General features: G+C 44.1%; 1 protein-coding gene across 1 annotated transcript in view; it reads right to left on the reverse strand.

Moving 5' to 3' along the window:
* The window catches only part of OSBPL3 (oxysterol binding protein like 3), a 909,495-nt gene that overhangs the window by 451,395 nt on the left and 442,910 nt on the right, over positions 1-15,190 (reverse strand). Inside the window, exon 4 of the mRNA XM_086941688.1 lies at positions 2,384-2,630. Coding sequence (XP_086797814.1) covers positions 2,384-2,479 — 96 coding nt within the window. The 5' untranslated portion in view covers positions 2,480-2,630. The remainder of the gene's footprint in view (positions 1-2,383; positions 2,631-15,190) is intronic.

Consider the following 15,190-nt stretch of genomic DNA (forward strand, 5'->3'; position numbering starts at 1 on the left):
GGCAAGCAGAATAGAGATTCATCATCAACCTGAGGACCCTGCACCCAAATGGGTTGAATCAATCGGAGGAATTATATGTGCACCTGTAAATAAACAGCACAAATGTAACTTAGAAAAGGACAATGAACACTAATTTGAAAGCAAGATGGCAAAGTGTGCCTATTTGGAGGCAGAACAACAACAGAGACATTAGCCTATTGGAAGGCGGTTAACAAGTAGAATGAAGGACTAGTAAAATGTTCAGTAATATTAAGTTCAAATTATTTTGTTTTGGTGCACTAATAAGTTGCTATTTTGTTTCGAACAACTTGTAAAACTACAAGGACCAGAATCCTTAGTATAACATGTGACAGGAAGTGACAGTATTTTGAAAAAGAATGGTTATAAATGTACATGGGTGGGGCAAACCCGATGATCGTGAGCAAGGTGGCGACACACCGAAACGCGTAGATCAAGTGCGCTACTTGCCCTATGTTTATTTGAAAAATAAAAGGAGATTGCTGTCAAAACTCCAGTTGGTTATGCGACCCGTTGTTTCCCCCTTGGGAAAAGTTGTGGAGAGATTAAGCGGCGTGGTTCAGCCGCAGGATAACGCACATGCATGAGCGCTGCACAAATCCCGAGCAGGAACCGTTGTGGAGGTGACATATATATATATATATATATATATATATATACACACACATATGCACAGGAAGCTCACTCCCCCCTGGAGGGAAGAAACTGGAGGGACACAACGGGGAGCCATCGAGAAAACCTTTATTGCGGAGTGGGAGGCATGACGCGTTTCGGCTGGATTGCCTTTATCAAATGCCAAACACAAGAAGCTGCCACCTTTCAAACAGTCCATTACGCTCCCATTGGTGGAAGCCCAGCTGAGTCGGCCAATAGTAAGAACGCCTCATCGCAGTCACTCTGGATGGACTACGGCTCCCAGAAAGCACCATGATGGCTCGCAGGTAAGCGCTTGTGCTCTCGACATGTTTTAACCCTTAGTGAGTGCTGGTGATCAGTGAAAAGTGTGTATAGGTGCAGTTTAAAATTACAGGTGTCCTCGCCGCACAAAGTTCTCTCCCGGGCCCCCTTTGACGTCTCACCCCATGTATTCAGGGCCGCGTGGAGTCGGAGATCCTGCTACAATGAGAAGACCTCTCCGTGCAGTCATGGACTGTAATGTACAGCGATGTATCCACTGTTCCTGAATGCGGGGGTCAGAGCTCTTCAATACCTTGAAGTCCAAACAGCGCTGTGAAGCAGTGCCCTTGAAGCTCCAGCCACAGAAGGAGATGGGTCCCCCAAGCGTGCCCAGGGCATAGCACGCAACAAATGCACAGGAAGCTCACTCCCACCTGGAGGGAAGTAACCGGAGGGACACAATGGGAAGTCAAGGAGAAAACATTTATCGCGGAGTGGGAGGCATGACGCGTTTCGGCTGGATTGCCTTTATCAAATGCCAAACAAAAGAAGCTGCCATCTGCCACCATTCAAACAGTTCATTTTGCTCCCATTGGATTGGTGGAAGCCCAGCTGAGTCGACCAATAGCAAGAACGCCTCATCGCAGTCACTCTGGACGGACTACGGCTCCCAGAGAGCACCATGAAGGCTCGCAGGTAAGCACTTGTGCTGTTGACTCGTTGTAACACTTAGTGAGTGCTGGTGATCAGTGAAAAGTGTGTATAGGAGGGACACAACGGGGAGCCAAGGAGAAAACCTTTATTGCGGAGTGGGAGGCATGACGCGTTTCGGCTGGATTGCCTTTATCAAATGCCAAACACAAGAAGCTGCCACCTTTCAAACTGTCTATTTCACTCCCATTGGTGGGGAAGCCTATATTATATATATGTATATACACACACGCACACACATTTGCATATTGTTTCATTTGACATTTTGGAAAGCCTTTCTGTTAGAGAGTGTTGCACAAATAAAACCCCAAGCTTTATTTAGAAAACTGTCTTTTGATGTGCCTCATTTTATGAGAGCGAACCCCTTTTCAGGTGTTTTCTTGCTTTGCTATGTGTGTGAGTTCTGTATTTCTCATATTTGGGAGTGTGAAGTAGGCCAGCACCCCTTAAAATAGAATCAAATCAATGCTCACTGTGAAGATGAGCAATGTACTAGGGCCTCTTGATGATGGTCGTGACCAGTCATTCCAAAGCCAGGAAGCTGAATAACCTGTATTTCAGGCAAAATATCCCGAACCTAAAATGATCATGCTTTAGGAGGATCCAACTTCATGTGTCCATGTCAGACAGACTAGGATTGTCATGCAATCGTGACGAGAATCCCACATAATTTCTGGTGACTTTCAAAGAGGTGGCCTACAGTGAATGTGGAAAGTGCACAATTTTCTGGCAAATTACTTAAAGAGCAGATACCAACCTGCCGACTCTCCTGCTTAGAGGAGCCGCTACTAGTGCTTCTTGAGGGCGACTGCATTTTCCGAGACACTCCAAGATTCTTCTCGTCACCCATCATGGTTACAGGCACTGGCCTTCCTTAAATCTACATCAAAACCACCATCAAAAATGCATCCCGGCCATATATTGGAAGTCACCAGATGTACATTCAGGTCGCCCCTTCATCTTTCAGTTTTTGCAACTGTGTTATATAGCAAGCACCAGCACATCTGCAATAAAAAGAAAGGCACATTTGGTATCACTCTTGTACACGCTAAACATAACCTGTAGCTTATCCATAAACCTCATCATTGATATTAATAAGTGTACATATTTCAAACCTTAGCAAAATCTAGGGTTCACTGCTGGCTACACATTAAAGTACCTACACATGTACATTAAATATTTGTTTTTTTATTAACTGAATCATAGCTACAAAAATTATACAGCCGATTGAGACATCTAGTTTACAGCACTTGGTGTCCATTTTGCAGAGCAGTGCATTCTGTGAGTATTGCGTCACTTCCATTGAGCCATTTGGGCTCCCACAGTTCAACCCAATGATTTGTAAAAGGAAATCACAGCACTGGAAGCCCTGTGTCCCAGTGAGATGTGGTTTGACTACCATAGCCTTAGTGCAGTGGTTTCTCTGATGCGCAGAACAGTAGAGTGCTGCTTAGTAAAGGCTAGAGTCTGGCCAGTCTACAGAACACAGGCAGGGGTTGATCTGGAGCAGGGAGTGCGGGCTAGCATCCATCACAGAACACCGTTCTTGGAGACTATTAGGAAAATGAGAGTTAGCGTGGTTTTATTCAACAATCATGGTATAGTCTGAAGTTAAGTGTGCATACTTGTTCACCCACAAAACACCCAGGCAATTGCAGGGAAACCATAGACAGTATGAAAGTCTAATGCTTGTAAACGCATTGAAAGTGTAAAAAAATTGATTATGAACTGCAATCTTATGCCTTTTAAACTGTACATGTATTCATTACATTTTTTTTGAAGTTTTAACAAACCCAAAAAGTAACAGCAACAAAAATATCAATGCATGGTATGAATCCTCAGTGTCTTCTTACAGAAGCAATGAAATATTGAGGATTAGAGGGCCATTTTATTTAAACTACATGACCAGGGATGAGCATTGCTGATAGGTATACACATAAGGAGAGACAAAAAGAAATGAAGGAAAAGAAAAGATGGGAAAATACGCATCCTCTGTTATAAGGGAGTTGTGAACATAATAGGACGTTACGAGAGTGATTTGGATGGGACTATCGATTGTATACGGCAGGGTCCCCGCTGGCAGTACAACTCACGTCCCTTACCTTGAACTTCGCATTGAGGGCATGCAATGGGCGTACCCCATCGGATACCCCCTCATTGTGTACTTTCAATAGAAAGGACCATGAGTCAAGGCTGGACTACATTCTAATAGATATCACCATGTGGCCCAAAGTTCTCGACTTCAGGGTGTTATTAAGGTCAGATAGCGACCATAATGCTCTCCAATTGGAGATCCAGCATCCACTTCCCCCAGCAGGGTCGCCCATTAATACCTGTGGAGATGACCAGGGGGATATGCTTCTCTCCACAAACAGGCGCCGTGTTAAATGGGGAAAGTTGCTCAACACAGAAGATGCCATAAATAAGTTATATGGCCTAGCACTCCCCAGGTTCAAGGAGGTCGATGCTCTCATAAATGAACCAAGACCCCCGGACTATAACGAGAGATTAGCCAGCACTCATCAGGGATTAGTGAGGGACCTTGCAGAGATCTTCCATCCGGTGGTACAAACTCGAAGGAAAAAGACTCGTACCCCCACTTGGTACACCTCCTCCTGTAGGAAAATCAAATCCGAGCTAATTGCTACCATCAAGGAGGGCTCTGATAAGGGTAAGGTTCGAAACCTCAGGAGGGAGTACAAAGTAGCAATGGCCAATGCAAGGGCAGAGTGGGATTGGAACCACTGGCATGACCTGTCTGAAGCCCTAAAAGCTAAAGACTCTAGGAAATTCTGGGCCCTGGTAAATAACGGGACGGGGGAACTCAAATTAGCAGTTGAACCTAACATCGCCCCATCTGTCTGGGAGGCCCATTTTGGGGCACTCTACCAAGATACTACTCTATGGCCCGATGGAGTGCCGGTTGAGCCCCCCGGGACCTCGGATATGGCCCTGGAATTCTCCCTAGGTGAGGTGGTGACTGCATTGGAGCGCTTAGCGCTGGGAAAGGCGCTGGGGCTGGATAAGCTACCGGGGGATCTCTTTAGGCATCACCCTGACATCTGGGGTCCGTACCTCATTCTTTTCAACGCTATCTTAGAAGGCATGGCGGTCCCCTGCTCTTGGCTGGGGGCAGAGATTGTGCCGATATACAAGAAAGGGTCTCCTCTGCTCCCGGCCAATTACAGGCCGATTAGCCCGATAGATGTACCCCAAAAGCTCTTTGCGTGCCTCATTTTAAACCATCTGCTAGATTGGGTGGAGGACAATGATATCATGAGCCCCCTGCAGGCTGGCTTTAGAAAAAAACACGTCGACCATGGACCAGATTTTCCGCCTCGTCCTCCTTTATTGGAAGACGGTGAGGTTAGAGGGGGGAAGGCTGTACATGGTCTTCGTGGATCTGAGGTCAGCCTTTGACCTAGTCCCGCGCAGGAAACTCTGGGAGGTCATGGAAAAGTTAGGAGTACCCCCCCAGCTACTTAGTATTATAACTAGGCTGCATGAGAATAACTATGCGCAGGTCAGGTGCGGGAGGGATGGCAAACTTTCGTCCAGGTTCCCTGTCCGTCGAGGGGTGAGGCAGGGCTGTGTCTTGGCACCGACCCTGTTCTGTCTCTTCATTAATAACGTTATATCACACCTAGACAACGTTAAGGACAATGACGCCCCAAATTTGGCAGGCAGAAGGGTTCCGGCAATCATGTTTGCTGATGATACCCTCCTGCTTTCCAAATCCCCCATGAGGATCCAGAGGATCCTGAACGGATTTGGTCTCTTCTGTCGACAGCACGGGTTGGAGGTGAACACAGAGAAGACCAAGTTCATGATTTGTAATCCACCTAACAAAGCCAGACCCAATCCCACTCTGGGGACGGTTAGGCTCGAGAGGGTCTCTACCTTCATATATTTGGGGGTAACACTTCAGGAAAACCAATCATGGGACCGCCAGATAGCTAGATCAAGGGTTAAACTGTCCCAGCTGTCGGGTGCAATTCTGAAGGTGGCAAATACTTCCACCTTTAAGCCCATAAGCCCGGCCCTTGAAACATACAGGACTCAAGCTAAGGCAGCGGCCATGTATGGCAGTGAGCTATGGGGGTATAAAGCAGGCAGAGACTTGGCAAGAGTGGAAAATAGCTTCTTAAGGCGCCTACTAGGTCTTCCACAAGGCACGCCACTCCTGCCATTGAGATTAGACATGGGTCGTCCCCCTATTGCTGAGGAGCTTGTGTCAAAGCCAGTGAAGTTTTGGCACAGGCTATGGTCCACAAACGAACTACATCACTACAGGCAGGACCTTATCCATGTCATGAGCCTGAACCGTAATAGTAAAATCCCCTGGCTTGCTTTTTTAAAGAACGAACTGCTCACTATGAACTTGTCGGAGCTATGGGAAGATCCTGCTCGAGGATGCCAAAGGATCTCACGCAAAGCCTTGACCCAAATTTACAAGGACAGGAGCCTTTCACTCATGATGAATGCCCAAAACAGCGGCACCCTTACCGCGCGATTCTTGGAATCCAAAAATTCTTATGTATTTGAATCTTTTATGGATTTTATTTTTCCTATCCTGGCGAGGAAATTGTTTGTGCAATGGAGGCTAGGCACACTCCCTACCAAAACTTTTACCTGTAAATGGACTAAGGGGGGTGACAAAATGTGTCCATGTTGTAACATCCATGAGGAAGATGACCTCCACATCATGTTTGTATGCCCTGCCTATTACAGACCCAGGAAACATTGGATAGCGCCGCTCTGTAGAAACCTGGGGTTCAGGAAGTACACACAGGCATTAAGAGTAATGAAAACTAGCACTTTGGGCCACATTGTGTTCGCTATATCCAAATTTTTAATGGCAGTATGGATAATCAGAAAGAAAATAGCCCTCTGAACCATGGTACTGTCATGCCACTCCCTATTCCTCGCTGGATGAGAAGAGATTCCTACATAATGTATTTTTAAAGAAAATTGTATTTTGAATGTATGTATTGTATTTTCTACTGCATCTTTTATGGTCTATATGGCCGAAATAAAGAATTTTTGGATTGGATTGGTATACGGCAGGGATAGTATTTGTGTATTGATTTGGACTGTATTTGTTTCTCAAACGTTGTCCCATGGTTTACGTGATGAGTTGATATTGTATTTTTTATTCTAAGTAACGTCGCCTGTACTCCTGATGAAACACACTCAGGCCCACCCTGTGAGATAGGAAATGTCTGAATTCTTCCTTTTACAAAGAAGTTAATATACCTCGCAATTTTAGGAGTCCCAGGAGAAAAACTGTAATTGTTTATGGATTTTGAAAGTGTGTGGTACCAGTTACCTTTAAGTACCGGGAAAATACCAGAGGAATGCTTCACACAAAAAATGCACAGTAAATGTCAGGGACCTAATGCAGTCTTTGCTTTCAATAGGACGGGAACCTAGTTTCACTGGTAAAAGGAGATCAAGCAATTTTTTCTCTTGTATTTTAAAAAGTTATGCAAGGATGAATGTGTCCCTTAGTACACACCACAGTGTGTCCATATGTTTACCAACATAGGTACCATTGCAGCCACTCAGATTAAAGGTGTCTTCGTTTTCAAAGTACTTTGTAATTTCTGCACAAAGCCTCGTCAGCATTCCTGGCACCACAGCGTGATCTGAATGGATCACTACCATGAAGGGAGAGCAAAGAAAAAAGCTAAGATCACGCCCAGCCAAATCTGTGTGCAAAAAGATATAAAGGCGTGGCAAGCCACATTCCAGCAATTCATTAACATCTCCACTGACGCTGTTATTTCCCTCACGCGTCCCGAACAGATGTTTAGTTAGCACCTATTTTTTTCTCCATTAGATTTCAAATTAGTATGGTGCTGGACTAGTGCCAGGTTTACATACGGACCTAAAAACGGTCCTGAAACTTTTCGATCTATATGTTCCATTTCTTTGCGATTGTTTTGAATTGTTCGTGTTTTCATGTTTAATATTTCTTCCCTTATTTGCAGTTACAATCATCACAATCTTCTCTCTGCTTCACTATTTCAATTGGCCACACCCTGTCATGACTCAGTGGTGAACAGTCTTTAAATGGTGTGAGAGGCGAAGCTTAGTCAGAGAAATTAGGGGGGGAGGAGGGGTGAATCTCAAATTTCCCAACTAAAGAAGGAGGGGGTCAAAATTCAATGTTCCGCATTGACTTCTGGTTATTGTTGTACAACACAAACTCATGGGCGACGGAGATGATATACCAGTCACACACCTTATCGGACTACTATGCAGTTCCGCTGACTTTGCAGGTCTCGCAGTCACGGGTGTTTACTGCACTGTAGCGATTCCTGGACAGGTTTTACAAGACCCAGTGTTTTGCGAAGACATGTGGACAGCCACTGATACTTTAAAGTCCATGAAGACTCAGTATCCAGTGTGGCATCCCTATGGGATGCATTTAAGGCCTATATCAATGGCATCATAATTTCCAAACACGCCGGCACCTACAATGATATACAGACCCAATTGAAGTGCACCAAGGCTAAACTCAAGTCTTTAGAGAGCCGAGGCACCAGTGTTCCGTAGCCTAAATTTCTTAAAGACACCCACAGGCTTCTACGAAATTATAGGGAACTTGCAGACCAAGAAGTGGCATGCATGGACAAGTACGCTAGAGCTAGGCAAAATGGCGAGGGGGAGAGACTGGGTAGGAGGTTGGCCTGGTAATTGAAGCATAATCGGCAAGGTAGATACATAAAACAGCTACGCAGACATGAGGATAAACTGGTTACAACCAGTGAAGAGAGTAGGGACATTGGTAACATATTATGAGCAATTACACGCTTCTCAAATATCCGGTCTCACTGATTACATTGAGTTCTACCTTGATGAGGTGGAATTAGTCTGGTTAGACACCTGCCATATATATTAGTTAGCTGAACTAATTCTTTATAAAATCTCTTGTCCATTCAAGTTTCTTACCTAGCTTCCTACATTGGTCTACCTTTTAAGCGTATGCACATATCTTGTGAGCATTAGTATACCTTCTTTGTGCTCACAACTACTCTCCTCTGTATATTCTGCTGTTCATCTTAGTGAGCTGTGGCATATAGGTACCTACAATTTCCTTCTGTGATGGTGGCTTTCCAGATGAAAGCGCAGATCCGCTGAAAAGCGCATAGAAAAACGGCACAGAACGACCTACAATTTAAGCCACTGTTGTGTGCATAGAGTATCCCTTGATATAAATTCATCACAAAGAACAAAAATAGACAATACTGTACTTAAATGAGAAAATCATAATGAAATGTGCTGATGCTAGTATGGTGCAAAAGAAGTGTCAATATACGTTTTTTTCCGTTAGGTATTGTGCATTATTTGCATACGGTTTACCCACTGCTGAAATTTTAAGAGCGAGAGGTATGACTGAAGGTGTGAATGTTTTGTGTAAGTTAGGATGAAAATGCACCTCTCTAAACCTAATCGTTGACTTTAATAGTGATAACAATCAGACTACAATGATAATTGATTGAACTGTATGTTTTTAATGACGTTTTATAAAATGTGAATTTTTAATAAAATAACGTTTGCCCTCGCCCTAGAGTCACTTTTCTCTTGAGCCCTAGAATGTAGATTGGAAACTAGTCGGTAATTTGTTAGCACCAGGGTTGTTGTACACTGATGTTAATGTCCCTGCCCTTGGAACATTCACTTTAAGCAGGGGGTCCCCTTTCTTCACACGAACTGGTTACAGCCAGTGAAGAGATAGTCAGGACGCTGGTGACCTATTATGAGCAATTATACACTTCTGAACTATCCGGTGCACTGAATACATTGAGGGCTACTTTGATTAGGTAGAGTTAGTCTGGCTTGACAACTTTCAAATACTATTTCTGAATGAGCCCATCCCGGCTGAGGAGGTTACAGGTGCCATCCATAACCTAGTGGGAGACCAGGCCGACAGCCGATGACCTACCTGCTGAGTATTATAAGTCTTGCAACCATATTGTAGTGCCTTGGCTGCTTAGGGTATAGGAGGATGCTTTCGAGAAAGGAGGGCTGACGGTCACGCTGCAGGAGGCCATTATGACGGTCTTGCCTGAGCCAGGCAAAGACTTAAACAGATGTGTGTCATTACGGCCCTTATCTGCGCTAAACCTGGATAATAAAACATTGGCCAAGATACCGGTAAATCACCTCTCTTTATTAATGGAAAAGCTTGTGTCTCCTGCGCAGTCTGGCTTTGTCCCACACAAGTACACTGGAATCAACCGGAGGCCAGTGTATTCTGTCCTACATCAATTCAACCCCATGATGGAGGCTGCAGTGGCCCTGCTGTATTTGGAGAAGGCGTTTGACTCCTTCGAGTGGCCTTTTTTACAAGCTACACTGGTGAGATATGGTATCTCTAGACATTCTTTTGAAATGCTCATGCTGATCTACATATGTCTTGTCTGGAGTTTTGGTGCATTGGCTAGAAAACTGCGTTAGTTATCTTGGATTAAAGTTGCACAGAGGCACTAAGGAGCTAATTTGACTGAATTATGGTCCAGCGATCGAGAGGTTTGTGCACCAGGTGGAATCCTGGATCAGAATCTCATTCTCTATTGGGAAGGGGGAGCGGAGGGAGTCACACAGCATTGGTAAAAATAATCATGCTCCCTAGGTTTCTCTACTTTATTATAAATATCCAGATTCCAATCAACAAAGCGTTTTTTCCCACACTTCAGACACACCTCATTTAGTTGCTGTGGGCCGGGAAACAGCCTAGGAGTATCTGGGATACACTGGTTTTACCATATGAATAAGGGATTCGAGGTACTAGATTTCAAGCTGTACTACTTGGTGGTGCAGGGACACCTCCTTCGCCACTGGTATGATCGGAGAGTCCCATACTGGATACCGAAGAAGGAACAGATTGACATGATACCCCTGGCATCTTTGATGCCAGATGGGTCATGTCACTGTAGAACATAGAAACTCCCAGAGGAGACAACATGCTGTGCCTGGAGGGGTATAGCAAAGGCAGCTGAAATTCTGTTAATGTACTCAGCTGTTCTACTACTAATAAACAACCCTGCATTAACAATGAAAACTGAGGGCCAAGTTGAAGTTGCCCTTGAGAGGGAAGACCTGACTTAAATAGGGCACCTATAGTCAGAGGAAAATTCATAACACTGGATCTGCTTATGGCGGAACACAAGGCATCTCCACAAGCTATCTCCACGTACTGTAGACGGAGGCGCACAGGAAGAGACAAGCCAGGGCTCCCAAAAAAAACACCAGAAATCCTACCACTCACGCAATCATCTAGTTCCCAGAATCCACTGGATGGCTATTTAGACTATATGCTCTGGTCTCGAAGATGAGGCACATGGAGAGATATAGACAGGCATGGGAGACAGACCTTGGTACCAAAATAAATGTGAAACACTACAAATATTGCTGTGGATAAACTAAACTAGTATCCTCCAATCATAGGCATATACTGATACATTTAAAATTCCTATGCATGGCATACTTTACACCAGTAAAATGCAAAAGAATAGGCTGGAGACAACTGCCGGGCAGGAAATGCAGATTTCATACCCTTGGCCTGGCGATGCGAGCAGATATCAGAAAAATGTTTTTTTTTCCGAAAAGCCTTAAAAACCTGACTATTTGAAATATGGAGTGACATCAGTCTTAACAGACAGCAGATCTAGCGTCAAGACACCTACGGGTACTCAAGCGCTCTACAAGCATCATTAACATATATTCACAGCATTTTCATTCATGACTATATTCAGCGTGGTACCTAATCTAATGAAGGCATTGCTAAAGTGTGTTAAAATGTTACCATTGTCATGCAGGAGGTTTATGGCCTTAGCAGTGCTCCTAGCAAAGCGCACGTGTAGTGGGGCAGAACGCAAGCCCTCCCCCCCCTCCCCACACCCACCCCCCAGAAGGAGGACTGGATCAGAGACATGGCTACATGCAATGAACAATCCCAGATATATGTGGAAACAAAGCCCCTTACTTCTAGACCCAAGGACATATGGGAATATCTCTGAACTTACTTGCTAAAAACTGAGGAAGTAGAAGCAGCACCCTCCATAAATGGCCTGAACCATGAGACGAGTGGGTAGGGCACAGGGGTGGACAGGACTGGGCACTTCTGCTTGAGGTGCCTGAATATGCAACAATTGTACCTGTAAACCTGACATTTGCTGTAAAAGCCTATGTTGGCTTTTTTCGTGTTGTGTCTGAGTAATATACAACAACCTCCCACACCAAAAAAAGAATACTCATCTTGTTAAATATTAAGTAAGGATTTTATGGCCATTTTTCATTACACACCAGGCAGTCATGCTTCTTTCCTATTACGAGTAGCATGTAAAATTAAAATGTATGCAATAGCATTGCCTTCAATGTCTATGTAATGTATTGCAGTGATTAAAAAAGAAACACGGCCTACCACAGAATGCGCAGTTATGTGGGGAATTACCTCCTACTCTGTTCCTATAAAAGCATTTGATAAATCTTCAATGTATTTGCACAAAGGGAGATTTCACCTCATCAGGATGCTGGAAATGCAATATTTTGAGAACGTAGGCTAGTATTATGCTATATCTCACGTAGATTTTGATGTCTATTCAATTCACGGGTGCCTAACACTTGTCCTCATGTACACTGTTTTACCATCTCCTTTATCACAAAAGATGCTCTCCAAGGGCTTATCACTCAACTCAATATGTATAGTGAGAACATTTATTTTGATACACCCAGCTAGCTGCATCTTTGGACAATCTGGTTTCAAATACCGCAAGTTCTTTTTCGTCCCATTAATTATAAATGATCAAAGTTGAGCATTCAAAGCCACAGTGAGTCTCAGTATCAATAGTTAATATGCCTTTTTCTTTGAAACCATTTTAACACAGTGTAATAAATAATCTTATACTGAGGGAAATGGCCTAGACCGTTTAATGCACTTCAGTGCTGAACAAACTTTAATGCTTGTAGATGCTATGATAAAATAGAACTCATAACTAATTTAGTATTAGAATTAGGTGTACATGTACTGTTTATGCCCTCATATAAAGCCCTATATTTCACAATAAAAAATTCGAACCATCTCCAGCCACCATTTTGACAACTTTTTATCCATCCCACCAACTCTATTTTGCATGCAGCAGATCACTGTTTGAAAAATGGCGCCTAGTGCCACACAAGCCCAATTCTACACCCTCATAGATGCCAAGGTTTCAGATTGCTTATGTGTGACATTTTTATGATTTAAGTGTTATAATAAGTGACATTCAATGACTATTAGGACACTTTCTCGCGAGCAAACTCAAGCAATGGAAATGAGGGTAACAGGACTATAAGAATATACACCAATTTGAGCAACGAGAAACTCTGAGAAGATCTTAAAACTGTTGCAAAGCACCAGAGAGGAAGGGCACCTCAGTGCCTGCTCTGTCAGCACAGGAGATACTGCAGGACACAGGGGGGGAAAGCGTTTTGCTGGAACAGAAACCGGCCCTGGCAAACTGCTCAGCTGCCTGCTACACTATTCCCCCCTCTGCTGCCCCCCCCCTCCCCCTCCGGGGGAGAGGGACTGCACGGTTTCGGCCAAATTTGTTACCGCGGGCCGATATTGCCGACCCCCGGTAACAAAAACGGCCCCCAGGGGCCCAAAACCAGCCCACGCTAGTGGCCTTCCGGGTAAACGCCCGGTGCCTGGTATGGCCAGTCCGGCCCTGCCTCTTTGACTTACCAATGGAGTCACTGGACAGTGATGGGAAAATAATATCTCCTGTTGCTCGCCCTGGCCGCTGTAGCTGGGAGGCACGTTCACTGCAGACAGCTGCTCAGACAGTGACGGGAGAAGAGGGCAGACTGCTGGCACAGTTACCTCATGATTCTGAGGCTCCTCTCTGCAGACAAGAAAGATCTGCGTTGCATCTAATCTACAGCTGAGCTGTAGATTGAAGTCACAGTGAAGAGGGCATCACGGTGTAGGGCACGCTGTCTTCAGAGCCATGGCCTGTGCCTTAGACACTCAGCACAGCCCCAGGAGACCCCTCACGAGCAGGGTAAGGCAGCCTGTGTCTAGAAGGTCACGGATGACACTCCTTATCCTTTCATTTAGTGGCTCAGGTGGTTGTGGTAGGAATTTGAAATTAAACTATGATTCATGCACAGACCGAAGCATTTTAGTCACCCCGGCACTACACAAATGAGGCGACTGTGGAACTTCGTTCGTCAACATGAGCAGCACTAACACTACTTGCCGCCTGCCAGCAAACCTCGTTGTGGTGGGCAGCAGTCCTTACAGCTGCACACAATTTGCCTTCTACTAATGTTGACCAATTAGAGCCAGGGGGGGTAGTCAGGTCAGCCTGCGAATCACTGAGTACGCACACGAAACACAGTCCAATCACGGTGAACCAGCCAGTCCAATCAAAGCATAACACAACATCCATTGGCTGCTGTTCACTGTCTGCCTTGTTTGCCTCACTTTAGACTCACAAAAAACATCTGATTCTTCATATAAAAGAGGTAATACACTAAACTTTTTTAATAAGCTGATTTGTGTGACAATCGTTTTACTTGCGTTAATGCAGTACATGGACTTAAAATACATTAGTGTAACACAAGATGTGTGACACTTGGCAGGGCTGCACCCTTCAAACTGCCTGAACCACACCATAGCAGGAGAATGAGTCTATGTAGTTAAAACCTAAAAATGTGATATAATGAAATCATTCCATGCAGTAATACAACACATCTAATTGATTAATTAAATACTATATACAAAGAGAAGAAGAAATTAAGACATCAAATAGAACGTGGAAGTCGCCTTAATGCTTTCACAAGTATCTAATGTTCCGCTGCTTTGCAGGGGTTGAAAGGATATATTGTTGTGCATGGAGTACATTGCTGAAAGTTAAATCAAGGAGAGGACACTCAGAATATAGTATTTCTTTAAGTGGAATTGATTATGTTCTGTGGGCTGACCGCACCACTCCAGTGTGATACGACAAGCTTACTGTAGGTAGGATATCAACACGAGGTGTATGGTGTGATGGATCAGCCAAAATGATTGCAGGTTTTACAGTGTCAAGAGTGCCCATACAATATGACCCTGTAAAAGCAGCCTTGCGAGATAATAGGAGAGGTGTTCAGTTTTGAGACCAGTAAACATATTTTGCTATATTTTTCTCTTTCAACCTTCACGTCACTGTCTTCTTCCCTTTGCTTATCAAAGAAAAACTTTCAGTGGTTATGAAATGTTTGCATCTGCATTACTGGAAGAATTAATACCTTATGCTCCAGGGAGGACTCTGTAGTGTCAATATCGGACAGCATCTACAATACCACAAGTAACTATCATTTTTAAAAAGAAAAATGAATGAGAACTCCAACCAGTTATGACTTACTACAGATATTAAATGAGATGTACATATACTTTCAACAACACAATAACATAAATTGATAACTTATATTAATAGTTGAAATCCAGGTGCAAGACGAAATGTGCTCCATGTTATACAGAGGATTGATAGGGTTGAATATGGAGTCTGTATGCTTTAGCTTTTGATTG

This window comes from Lissotriton vulgaris, chromosome 10, assembly GCF_964263255.1.
Source record: "Lissotriton vulgaris chromosome 10, aLisVul1.2, whole genome shotgun sequence".
In the NCBI taxonomy this organism is placed as follows: Eukaryota; Metazoa; Chordata; class Amphibia; order Caudata; family Salamandridae; genus Lissotriton; species Lissotriton vulgaris.